At 32.1% G+C, this 13,327-nt stretch overlaps 2 protein-coding genes across 2 annotated transcripts; both read right to left on the bottom strand.

Moving 5' to 3' along the window:
- Window positions 1–1,826: 1,826 nt before the first annotated feature.
- LOC130966320 (histone H2A-like) lies at window positions 1,827–2,622 on the bottom strand. Its single transcript, XM_057891107.1, has one exon. The coding sequence runs from the start codon at window positions 2,517–2,519 to the stop codon at window positions 2,064–2,066; it is 456 nt and encodes a 151-aa protein (XP_057747090.1). The 5' UTR covers window positions 2,520–2,622; the 3' UTR covers window positions 1,827–2,063.
- Window positions 2,623–9,141: 6,519 nt separating this feature from the next.
- On the bottom strand, window positions 9,142–9,888 carry LOC130968473 (probable histone H2B.1). Its single transcript, XM_057893761.1, has one exon. The coding sequence runs from the start codon at window positions 9,799–9,801 to the stop codon at window positions 9,352–9,354; it is 450 nt and encodes a 149-aa protein (XP_057749744.1). The 5' UTR covers window positions 9,802–9,888; the 3' UTR covers window positions 9,142–9,351.
- Between the last annotated feature and the right edge of the window lie 3,439 nt (window positions 9,889–13,327).

The following is a 13,327-nucleotide window of genomic DNA, read 5'->3' as shown; positions in this document are numbered from 1 at the left end:
TAAACACAAAGTTTGCAAGTTTATATAAGGCTTAAAGAAAATGAGAAAAACCAAATGCAGCTGTGAGCTTGCCGGATATTTATATCTAGCGTTGGATCTTTATTTTATTGCACATTTATCAAACAGAGGAGAAAACTGGTGCCTAGATTAAGCTATAAATTAAATTAAAACATCATACGCATAAACGTAATTTCAAATGAGCTTTGGATCTGAGGCCTGGGACCAAAAATATAAAAAGATCTGCTGCCATTCACATTAACAAGGTAAATGCTAAGTAATAAATTTTATAGTCAACTACATATAATTACTAAAAGAAAGAGATAATATGGCTCCATGTTTTTCTTAAAAAAAATAGTCTTTATCCTAATATTTAGAATCCCAAAGTTATCTCTAACATTTTAAACGTCCTATTTAAATTTCTAATATTTTAAAATTGACTCAATGTTGTCTTATCGTTAGGAATCCATTAACAGAATTGACGACGGAACAAAATTGAGACGATTTTGAAACGTTAGAGACTTAAATAAGACGAAAACGTTAGGGACAAAAAAGCGATACATAAAAATAAATTTTAATTTAATTTTATCTTTCAATCATTTTAATTTTTTTTCTGTACATAGGATTCAATTATTTTTTAATTACATCTAAATAAATTACACTTAATCACATTACTTTCATTTTAAATAAATTTATTTTTTATAATTTTAAAGAATTTTGATACATTAAAGACAAAAGATATAAGTTATATTTTATTGTATATATATTATTCTTTTCTTTTCTGCAAGTTTATATATTAATCATTTTACAAATTTTTCATGATAACTAAAAATCTTTAAGAGTAAAATTATAAAAAAAATTAATTTATTTAAAATGAAAGTAATATAATTAATTGTAATTTACTTAGATGTGATTAAAAAATTGATATTATTGAAGGATAAAATTAAAATTTATTTCTATGTATCATTTTTATTCAAAACGTTTCAAAATCATCTTAATTTTGTGCCGCTGTCAATTCTGTTAACGGATCCTAACGACAGAACAATATTGAGTCAGTTTTAAAAGATTAAGTACTTAAATAAGACTATTGAAACGTTATGAATAATTTTAAAACTTACCCCAAACATTAAAAACAAAAATAATACTTTACTCACAAAATATATCCAAACTCTAAAAGAACCCTAACATTTTTACATTAACAAATGGCGTAATATTTCTAGATGAAGAAGAATTTAGCACCAAAATATACCTCTGGACTAAATGTGCAAAACTACGAAAAAAAATATGTTTTAAGATTCCCTATAACTCTTCTCTTGATTACAGGTTATTATTCATTTGAACAAGAGAAGTGTCTTATGCGTAACGCGCGTTTGATATGAACCAATAAACATTATGAATGAACGAAGTAAAAATAAAACAGTATCAAATTGACAACAATCCTATTTCATATCATAAGTGACTTTCGGTCAAGCAGAATTCTCTATTGAAAATTGTAATACTAAAGTTGTTGAATGTCTATTAGGATGATCCCTATATTACCGGCAAATAAAAGGTGCTTCCCCTTAAAATTCAGTTCTTCCACGGCTTTTATGTTTCCCGCCATCAAATTTTCATCAGAAATAATTAATATTATATTATTTCAATACATGTTGAATTACTCTCTAATCCCAGAGAGGGAAGTTTTGCACTCACAATCAATTGCAAAAAAAAAAACCTAATTCTAATCGCATCCGAAAATAGTCCAATAATAACATTTGCGCTAAAATACAAATACAATCCATGACGCACTTTATACCATTTTTGCTAAATTGAAAATAACATAATAGAAATATATCATAAGCCAATTTGCATTAACATCCAAATTTTAATCTTTGCTACATGAAAAAAGAGCTATTTCCAATAATCCATTCACCATAAATTCCAAATGAGGATACCATGACAAGCATCACATATTCCTGCCATCCTAAAAAGGACTAAAGGTAGCTAATAACAGATATACATTAAAATTAAAGAGAAACCAAAAGTAACCTAACACCAAAATATCATAATCATAAAACCATGATCAATTAAGCTTTCTTAGGAGACTTTGTGCCCTTAGATGGAGACTTCGGTTCCTTAGCAGCAGCGGTTTGACTCTTCTTAGGTAAAAGCACAGGGTTAATGTTAGGAAGAACACCACCATGAGCAATGGTAACACCAGCAAGCAGTTTTCCAAGCTCTTCATCGTTCCTCACAGCTAACAGCACATGCCTTGGAATAATCCTGTTCTTCTTGTTATCCCTAGCAGCATTCCCAGCCAATTCCAAAACCTCAGCAGCTAGGTATTCCAAAACGGCGGCGAGATAAACCGGAGCGCCGCTTCCCACGCGCTGAGCATAACGGCCTTTCTTCAAGTAGCGTCCGATCCTTCCGACGGGGAATTGGAGACCGGCTTTGACGGACTTTGACACTGACTTCTTCTTGGGACCACCGCCTCTCCTTCCGGCAGCTCCTTTCTTCCCTTTTACAGCGGGGCTGTCCATCAGAACCTTAATTAACTTTTTTTTTCTTTTCTTTTCTTTTTCCGGTAATGGAAGAGGTGTGATTGCGGTGGCGGAGAGAGTGGAGTCTTGGCTTTTATTGAGCTTGGGACAGTGTGAGAGGAGTTTCGTGGGTGTGTAAGTGAGTGGGTTTGGGGCGTTTGATTGGATATTATCAACGGCTGTGATATGTTTCAAATGGTTATCCGTGTGACTTGTATATGGACCAATGAGATTTCTGAATTATTTGCACAAAGCATTGTTCCCTTTTTTTTATGCTTTTTGCTTAGATTCTCATCTGCTGAGTAACAATGCGCTGGTGGATTAGAGAACAAAGACACGAGGGAACAAATAAGGAAAAATAACTAATGCATAATTAAAGAGTTGAAATTTTTAGTAAATTTGAAATTAATTTTAAGATTTTGCTGACTTATGCCCTAAGGATAAAAATGAAACATATTATAAAAAAAATATTTTATAAAAATTATTAAAAATATATTTAAAAAGTTTTATTATTATATTTTTAAAATGTGCTTTTAGTTACATCCTTAATATTTGAAAAATAACAAATTAGCTCCTGTTTTCTGATATTTAAATTTTTTTCATGGCTCTCTCCGTTTAGACTCGACATAAAAAGCTGACATATAATAATAAGATAGTGACTTAGTATGAATAGCTCATCTAAATTGATTAGGACCATTTAGACCCTGTCCAATTAACAAAGTGGGTCGTTCTAAGCCAAAAAGAAATCCGCATTTTGAAGAGTCTCCCCTTCCTCCTCTTCGAATCCAAATCGTACGATATGTTATAATATTATTATTTTTTATTATAGTTATAATATATTTAATTTTTTATATATTTTAATATTATTTATATATTATTATTATTTAAAAAATATTTTATGTTTAAAATGTTATTTATTTATTTATTTTAACTAACCTATAATTTTATTTTTATTATTATGTTATTGTTGACTTTTAAAATATTGTTGATTATTTAAAATTTGATTTTAAAATTTGTTATATGTATTTAATTTTTTTAATTTATAAAAACGCAAATTCAATCCAATCCAAATCGCATGAAATTGGATCGGATCGGATTTTTTTTAAAGCATCCAATCCAAACCGCACCGCAAATAAAATTCATGTTCGGATTAAATGAGTTTTTGACTCAAAATTGATCCAAACCGCACCGCGAATACTCCTAACTCTAAGTGCAAGTGTAAAATTTATGCGATCATGCAAGAATCTAGAACTGCGAATAATCCAGACAGGATCTTCCTCAATTGCTACTATTATCGTGTAAGTGTTCCTCCAAGTTTGATTATCAGATTCAAGTTGCTTATGTGCATTAACAAATTATCTTCGTAATAAATGCAATTGCAGACGAAACGACCTCACTGCAACTATTTCATATGGTTGTATGAGTTGATTTCTTGTCATTTTGGGCATGAAAAAGATAGTAATATTGAAAGAAGAATGATGATGTTAGAGAACATATTAGATCAATTGAAACACAAGATTGATTTGGAAGTCGAAAAAAATAAAAGAAATAGAATAATTACTTCATAGTCTCTCTTTATGTTAGCCATGTTAATTGCATTAGCAGTATTGAAATATGTTGTAATACAGGTTATATATTGTATTTTATTGCAATCTGTGATGTATGGTTAAGGTTAATATATGAAACATTATTCCTTGTAATTGCATGTTCTATGTGAATGAATTGTGATTTTGTTGCATTATTGATAATATAATTTTGTATGAGAGTTATGAAACTATAAAATTCTGGACAATTTAATATATATCTCCCTCCATCTTTTTGTCACACATTTCGTTAATCTCTTTATTCTTTTTAAGAACATGTAATTCAGACTCTAAATTAGATAATGTACCATCATACTAATAAATCTCTTTGTAACTTGCATACTCTAAACCAAATCCGTAAAATTAATATAATCTATGTTTAATGAAAAGAATGTCTCAATTTATTCATCAAAGTAGTACAATACTCCATCAGAATTCCTTTCGAACCAATCTCTAAAGAAAAAAATAAAGACAATTTCAAATGGCATCTGCTAGAAGAATAATGTGCAGCAAATAAGATTAAATAACTTCTTTAACCATCTTTCAATTAATACTAAACTATTTTTATTTGATCAGACAATTACTAAGGGTATCGAAACAAGATTAATATATATTTGTATGTGTGTGAGACAACCAACTCAGAAAGCTGCTAAAAAGCAAAATGATACTAATCTTAGGTGCGTCATCAGCAGTTTCGTCAAAACGTCCTCACTACCTCCATACTAGAAATTTTTGTCAGCATGCTTTAAAGGAAAATATTTCGTTTTTTTAAAGTTAAGGTGTAATTTAGTGTGCCAAGTGATGGTGATTTGTGGCTATTGAAGATAGATGTAAAGGGAGAGGGGGAGATTCTTCAAAATGCGTGTTTTTTTTTGTTGAGAACGATGTCGTTTTGCTGATTGGCCACAGATTAAGTGGTGAGAGAGTCACAGAAAGATCTAAGTGTCTAACAGAAAAAATGGACAAGGGTCAATTTATCATTTTTCAAACGTTAAAGAGCGACTTGTCTATTTTCAAAAATGACAGGAAGTAAAAAGGGTATTTACTCTAAAAAATATTTTATTATTTTTTTTAAAATTTTCAATGCATTGAATACATCAAAAATATTTTAAAAAATTATTATTATGTTTTTAAAAGGTGCTTTTAGGGCACAATTTAGTTAAATATTTAATTTTATCATATTATAACAAAATTGATAACAAACTTTTTATCTATATTTTTCACTTTCTTTTGATTAGGAATTTTCTAAAATAATTAAGAATGTACAAATTATGGATTTGGTGGGACTAAATCACCAAAGAGCACTGCAAACTTTAATTAGATTGTCAACGTTTTTTTCCATTAGAGCTTAGAGGGCCCCTAGGCCCTAAAAAAAAATACACACAACACTGCACACACATTTTGGGGCATACAATGGTTTCTTTATTCCCTTGCCATTCCAACATGGCAATATCACACTTGGGCTTAGGTTCCTCCATATTACTTTAAAAAAAAAAAGAAATGAAATATCACACTTGGATCTGAGGCTGGTAATAGTTAGCACTTCGCGGTGAAAATGAACTCTTCAATAGACGTGTCTTTACTCTTTAGAGATCTAGGTTTAGTTTAAGTTTCATTGATTATCTACGTTGAATGTAAAAGGTTATTTGAATATAGTTTTGAGCATGTACTGGCCTTACATGCTTAATTAATAGATGTTTCTGTGTGTGCGTTGTTGACTTAGCTGGTCATTGAATATGAACCCATTGGTGTGAGTGTGTAGTGTAGCTGTGTTATGAGCAGCATAAGAATACTTAAAAAATTACTCTACTTAGCACTCACGTTAGTATCGATTCAAGAGGTTGTGAATTGTATTGGGATTTTGATTGTACATTAGGCTCCATTTGGTTAATGTCTATGTTCATCAGAGACATGAATACGGTGATACGTGTACACTGTTTGTTTGCTGAGACATAAAATTTTAAAGACACGGTGACACATAAATACACATAAAAGACATGTATTTAGTATATCTTTTTTAAGTTGTGACACTAAGACACAATTCATGAGATATAAATTTTTTCAATTTTATCCCTAATTATTCTTTAAAATTTCAATTACTGTCCTTTATCATTAACACTTGAGTTGTTTTAGTTTGGGAATAAAATGGACTCTTGAATTAAATACATGTGTCTTGTGTATTATCACCAAACATATTATAAAATTTGTGTATTTTTATGTTCATGTATATTTGTGTCTTTGTGTTTATGTCTCTATTTTTTTGAGACAACAACCAAACACTGCCTTAGGGAGCAAGGTCTATATATTCTACTATTCTAGAGTTTTGTATTATGGGATCTATGGTGAGAGGTGTAACAATAACAGTAAAAATGTTGTGCTTATTTTCAAACTTATTTTCGTTGATTTGTGATTCATTTTTTATTAAAAAATACGTAAATTCTTTATAGATAAATCTTAATTATTATTGTAATTAGCACTGTCGTCAGCATCTTCAACTGATACTAATTCATCATGACTTGATTATTAAGTAGGTCAAACTAGATAAATTCAACATTTAACCAACATATGAATCTGAAAAAAAAAAGTGTAGCGATAACAATTAACAAGATGTTAAGAAATATTTCGGACAACTACATATTTCAAATAATGACACTACAATCTACATTATTAATTTAAGCTTTTTCTTCTTTTGATATGATTATCCATATTTTATCGTTATTTGTTTTAGTTGTGGTCTTGTAGATGCATAATGTTTCTCATTTCTAAATCTTGTACAGAAAATATTTGATTTCATACAGACTTCAGTTGATTCATTTTTATCATAAAAAATTGAGGATAATAGCCAAATTCGTCCTTAAAAGATCATCAATTCTTTAAATTAGTCTTCAAAATATTTTTAGTCATATTAGTTTTTGAAAGATAAAACGTAAGTCAAATTGGTCCTTCCGTTAATTAGATGATGACGTGGTAGGTTAATGCCACATGTCACAAGATGATTGGTTGACGTGTCAAGTCAGTGACAGTTACTATGTTACGTGTCGCTTGACATGTAAAAAAGTTATTTATAATCAAAATATTCCCTAAAAGTTCAGACGTAAGTAATTTTCATCGCTAAAATTTTAAAAATTAATCAAATTAGTCTTTATATATATTTTTTTATTTTTTCTTCATAATATTAAATTTAAAATATTTTTTATACTACTAATAAATATTATTTTTTAGACCTTAATAAACAAAATTCTCTTTATATAAAACAATAAAGATAATTAAATTATTATAAAGTTATTTTGTCATTTGTATTTTAAAATTTTATATTTTTAAATTGTAATTTTTTTATAATAAATTTTTTTTATTTAAACGAGTTTATCAAATTATTGTTGATTATATTTTAAAAATTTAATATTTTAAATCTCATTAAATAATATAGTAGTTATTTTAAATTTTAAATATTTAAAAATTTTTAAAATTATAATTTTTATTAGTGTAATTTATATGGTAAAACTCAATAACTGAAAAATTAATTTGTGGATTACTTGTTGAATATTAATATTTTTATATAATTTTTTTTAAATAACTACTATATTTATTTAGTGAAATCCAAAATATTAAAACTTTTAGTATATAACTAGTTTTAGTATTTTGAATTTTACTAAATAAATATAGTAGTTATTTTAAATGTTTTAGTCTTTTAAATCTCACTAAATAAATATAGTTATTTTAAAAAAACTATATTAAAATATTAAGATTCAACAATTGATCCCACAAATTAATTTTTCAATTATTGAGTTCTAACATATAAATTAAACAATAATAAAATTATAATTTTAAAAAATTAAAAAGATTTAAATTTTAAACAATAATCAAGTTTTAGCTGATTGCCCAATGTTGATATTAGTTTTTAGTTTAAAGAATTAGTCAGTTATAAATATATTCTTTTGATTTTATGATAAAGTTTAAAATTTTCAATTTAAATATGTATTGTTAGTTTATTCTATTAGGTATTCGGTATGTCAAAACAATTAAACGCTTAACATGGCATGAAAATCTAAAATCATAAGAAAAATTGTAGAGACAAGATTTGTTCAAGCTTTTTTTTTTTTTTTCCAACAGAATTCACCTTTAGTTGACTTAATATTGTATTTCTTTAATGTATAAATCAATAAAAAGTTAATCACCTTCGTTAACAAATGACTAGGAATAGCCCATCTGCATAGCAAAAAAATTGTATTTATTCTCTTTGCTTTCGAATGGGTACATCAACTCACTGTTAAATTTATTCACTTATTGTCTTGGAAATAAAGAAAAATTTCAGGCACCAAAATCTTAAATTGTCTATTTACCACTTACAAAAATATATCACACTTCACACACCAATCTTTTTTTTACTGAAATTTCACACAATACATTCATTTTCAAAATTGGTTCAAGAGTTAAAGACTTAAAGCAGTAATACTTTGTTAAAGCGCTTAATACTTATAAGAACTATTTTGGTGGATTCAGTGATTGATCAATAATGTAATGTTAGGACTTAGGAGAGGGAACTTGCGAATGATTCTAAAGGCAATTCACCACATTTGACGGCAATACTTTGTTATGCACTTGTTAAGACTCATGCATCTGTGGCATAATCCTACTATAAACTTTAGAACTATTTCTTACATTAAAATGTATAGGGTTGTTCAAGTTCATTCCTGTGTCTGATTATTATTTATTGCCTAAAAGGAACTTCAAATTACTCAAAGTTTGCATAATTTAAATCAAACACTAAAACCAAGGGAAAAGTTCTTGTGATAATGTAACCGTAGAGCATAACAAAAGCAGTAGTTTTAGGAGGAAAGGGAACAAAGTGAGAGAGCAACCAGATTCCTTAGTATCGAATGAGGAGAAAGAAAGAAAAAAGTAAATCCAAGAGGAAGATTAAAAGGTTCCATGGTGACTTTAAAGGTGAAGTACTCAGTTACGAGGAAATAGAGCAAAAGCTTGTTTAGGGATTGCTAATTAATGCAATACAAAGCATAGAATCCGAAAACCAGGCAAGATGCAAACAATAATCGATTCTATTGCATAAATCCTACTGTTCTTGTCCCTTTTTTTTCCCAGCAAACTACACAAGGATCAAGCAGATCCCAGAACTTCACTTACAAGTTTCTTTTTTCTTCCACAAAATAAAAGCACTAATTAAGCAACTAAAGACATATAATTCTAATGGTAAAATAATTAGGCCAGACGAAACCACTAGAGGACATCGCTTAAGAACTGGTAAACTTGGTAACCGCCTTGGTACCCTCGGAAACAGCGTGCTTGGCCAACTCTCCGGGAAGGACTAGCCTGACTGCGGTTTGGATCTCCCTGGAGGTTATGGTTGGCTTCTTGTTGTAGCGGGCAAGTCTCGAAGATTCTTGAGCGAGCTTCTCGAAGATATCGTTGATGAAGCTGTTCATGATTCCCATGGCCTTGCTTGAGATACCGATGTCAGGGTGGACTTGCTTCAGCACCTTGAAGATGTAGATCTTGTAGGTCTCAACACTCTTCTTGTTCCTCTTCTTCTTCTTGTCTCCGGCGGCAGCGGCGCCTTCCTTTGGAAGCTTCTTTCCTGCCTTCGGCTTCTTCTCTGCCGGTGGAGCCTTCTCGGCAACGGCGGATTTCTTCTCCTCCGCGGGCTTCTTCTCAGCTGGCTTCTTCTCTGCCTTAGGTGCCATCACGAAGCGAGGATTTTGAGATTCTGAAAGGAGTTAGGTATTTGGATTGGGAAAATTGGGATTCTGAAGACAATGAATTGAGTCGAGTTGAGAATGAGAAAAAATGTGATTGCAGTTGATTGATATAGAAAAGGATTTCGCGCTATCATTCGTTAGCGGGGGTTCACGCGGATCGCTGACGTGGCAAGTGTCGATTCGTGGAGTAGCTTTCCAAAGACGACGAGATTTTTCCATGACGTGTAACGCACACGGATCGGTGAGTTGGCAGTGTAAAGACCGTTGAGATTCATTTTTGGAACTTCGAGATTAGACGGTTAAGATGCACTTCACTTTTCTCTCCCTTATTAGAATTGGAAGCTCTCTGGTGGGATCCCATCAAATATAAAATTCAAATTTTAATTGCTTTTACAGTTCCGGTTGCGCGCCGAAATGTGCAACACATTTCATTTTATTCGCGGTTCGTGTTTATCAATCTAATTAGCTTCGCGGGTGTTTTATCATCTTGGAAATATAGACTATAGTTGATTTTTTGTTTGGCAATGATCAAGTAAAACTTTGAATACCTTATTATTTTGAAGACATTATATTTATTTAAATTTTTTTAAGGAATTAGAAAAATATTTAGAATTATGTATCTAATCTAGACAAATAAAAACATAACAGACAAGCAATTAAATATAAATCGACGTTACGAGATAACGTCAAGACCGTCATAACAGCTACATCACCAAGTCTATAACCATCGAATCCCAACAATAATGAAACGATGTAAAGGCATTAGATGTTGGAAAAATAGTAGCTCCACAGGGCAGAGATAAAAAGAAAAGGCAATCAACATGTAAAGATACAAAGTTCTATACCACCTAATATATTACGGACTTTAGCATCGGAATGTCTTGCAGGTTGCTCACTCGACCTGGTTTTGTGCACACCAAAGTCAGGATCTCCGACCTTCACCCTTTCAGTTCGTAAACTCGCAATCAGTACGAACATTTGGCGCCGTTTGTGGGTATCCTACTTCGCCAAGATTAATGGCCAAACATCGAATTCATTCTACAATCAATTTAGAGACTCTGTTGAAGGACCAAACCAGGAGAATGGACATGAAGCTGACGTGACTCCGAATCGCCAGGAAGCTCCTCCTAGGTTTGAGAATCAGGGAGCCCCAAACTTGGAGCTCTGCCATGCGGAAGCTCGTCATTTCGTTGGTTTAGGGGACGACTACCATCACGCCATGCAGGAGATGCGACATCAGGTACAAGAATTGGAGCACCATCGTTTGGAACTTGAAGATTTTCAAGTTTCCGCATCAGAAGATGATGAACCCTTGGTGATCACTGGCAGGTTGGGTAATGACATCGTAAAGAGGATCCTCATTGACACAGGTACGGACTCAAATATGCTCTTCAGAAATGCATTTCATGACTTGGGATTAAAGGATCAACATCTGAAGCCCCGTCTCCCAAAAGCTGTTGGGCTTAAGGATCATTACATCAAACCTGATGGGGCCATTAACCTTCTTTTCACCATTGTAGAAGGTGCTAATATTACGCTTGTACAAACCTAGTTCATTGTCCTATAAGATTCCACGGCCTACAATGTGATCTTGGGAAGAAGGTGCTAATATTACGCTTGTACAAACCTAGTTCATTGTCCTATAAGATTCCACGGCCTACAATGTGATCTTGGGAAGAAAGACGCTCAATGATCTATGCGCATTCATTTCAACAAAATTTTCGATCATGAAATTCTTAACAGCGGAACGTTGGGATGTGACAGTCCGAGGAGATCGGGTGGTTGCAGTTAAATGCAGCAATGCTAGCCTCACACTCCAGTACAAGGTTAAAGAGTCCCCTGCGGTGTTTCTTGTTGACATAGACTCCTGATTACAGGAGAAATCAAGACCAGAGCCTAATTGAGAGGTAAATTTTCTTAAAAGGTAATGTGGACTTATTTGCTTGGGAACCTATCGACATGTCCGAGATAGATCTAACCTTCATGTCCCATCAGTTGACTATTAACCCCGAGTTTAAGCTGGTTGCGCATCGACATCTGAAGATATCCCCTGACTGAGCTGCCAAGGTTAAAAGCCAAGTTCAAGGGTTATTAGATGCCAGGTTTATCCTGGAATTAACTTACCCAACATGGTTGTCCAATGTGGTTATGGTAAAAAGTCTAATAGAAAACGGCAAATGTGCGTAGATTATACAGATTTGAACAAATCCTACCTAAAAGACTGTTTTTCTTTATCTAATATTGACAACATGATTGACTCATCCATAGGAAATCGGATTCTAATAGGGGTGGCAATGGGGCGGGTTTTTGCTCTACCCAGCCCCGCCCCGCCGTACAACAACCCGCAAAAAATCTGCCCCAATTCTACCCGCGGGTAGTAAAAGTTGAACTATAACCCGCCCTGCCTCTATCTGCTCCTATAATTATTAAAATCCAATAAATAAAATTAAATTTCAAATTTTATATAACTATCATCACATACATAACATAAATTAAAGTAAAAATTTAAATATGATACAATATTATTAATTATTTTACATATATTATACCTATTATATATTAAAATTATATATTTTATATATATATATATATATATATATATATATATATATATATATATATATATATATAGCGGGGCGGGTATCACCTAAACCGACCCCGCCCCCCCCCCCCGAGCGAGTAGGGGCGGGGTGGGTACCCGCGGGTTCGGGTAGTATTGCCATCCCTAGATTCTTAGCTTCTTATATGCTTATAGTGGTTATAAGTTTATAACCAGATTCCGATGCATAAAACTGATGAGGATAAAATAGCATTTATCATCCCTAAAGGGATTTACTGCTACACTATAATACTTTTCGATTTGAAAAATGCAGGGGCAACATATCAAAGGCTGATGGTAAAAGTTTTTAAGCAGCAGATCGGGAAGGATATGGAAGTCTACATTGATGATTTGCTAATAAAGACAAAGGACGACTCTGACTTACTTGCCCACCTACGGGAGGTTTTCACTTGCCTCCGATTTCACACAATGAGGCTGAACCCGGCAAAATGTGTGTTTGGAGTCTGGAAAGGTAAATTTTTAGGGTTTATGGTCACCCATAGAGGGATAGAAGCTAACACTGAGAAGTGTCGGGCAATCCTAATCATGTTGAGTCCTCGGAATCTCAAAGAGGTTCAAAGGCTCACAGGTTGGTTTGCTGCAGTGTCAAGATTTTTGGGAGCTTTCGCGATTAAAACCGAATTATTTTTAATTTGATGAGGAAAGATGTGGAATTTGTCTGGACAGAGGATTGTGAGGCCACCTTTTAACATTTTGAAAACTTGCTCTCATCTCCTCATATCTTGGCAAAACTAGAATTCCGACAACCTTTGTTCTTGTATTTATCTATAACCGAAGAAACTTTGGCTTCGGCTTTAAAAGAATCAGGATAAACATCAGCGTCCAGTATATCTTGTTAGCATGGTTCTTCAAGGACCTGAGCTACCATATTCAAAGATTGAAAAGCTTGCT

This window comes from Arachis stenosperma, chromosome 3 (assembly GCF_014773155.1).
Source record: "Arachis stenosperma cultivar V10309 chromosome 3, arast.V10309.gnm1.PFL2, whole genome shotgun sequence".
Classification (NCBI taxonomy): domain Eukaryota; kingdom Viridiplantae; phylum Streptophyta; class Magnoliopsida; order Fabales; family Fabaceae; genus Arachis; species Arachis stenosperma.
This window is presented reverse-complemented; position numbering and strand designations above follow the sequence as displayed.

Coding starts and splice junctions, on each gene's coding strand:
- LOC130966320 (XM_057891107.1), bottom strand. CDS start 2,519: ATGGACAGCCCCGCTGTAAAAGGGAAGAAAGGAGCTGCCGGAAGGAGA.
- LOC130968473 (XM_057893761.1), bottom strand. CDS start 9,801: ATGGCACCTAAGGCAGAGAAGAAGCCAGCTGAGAAGAAGCCCGCGGAG.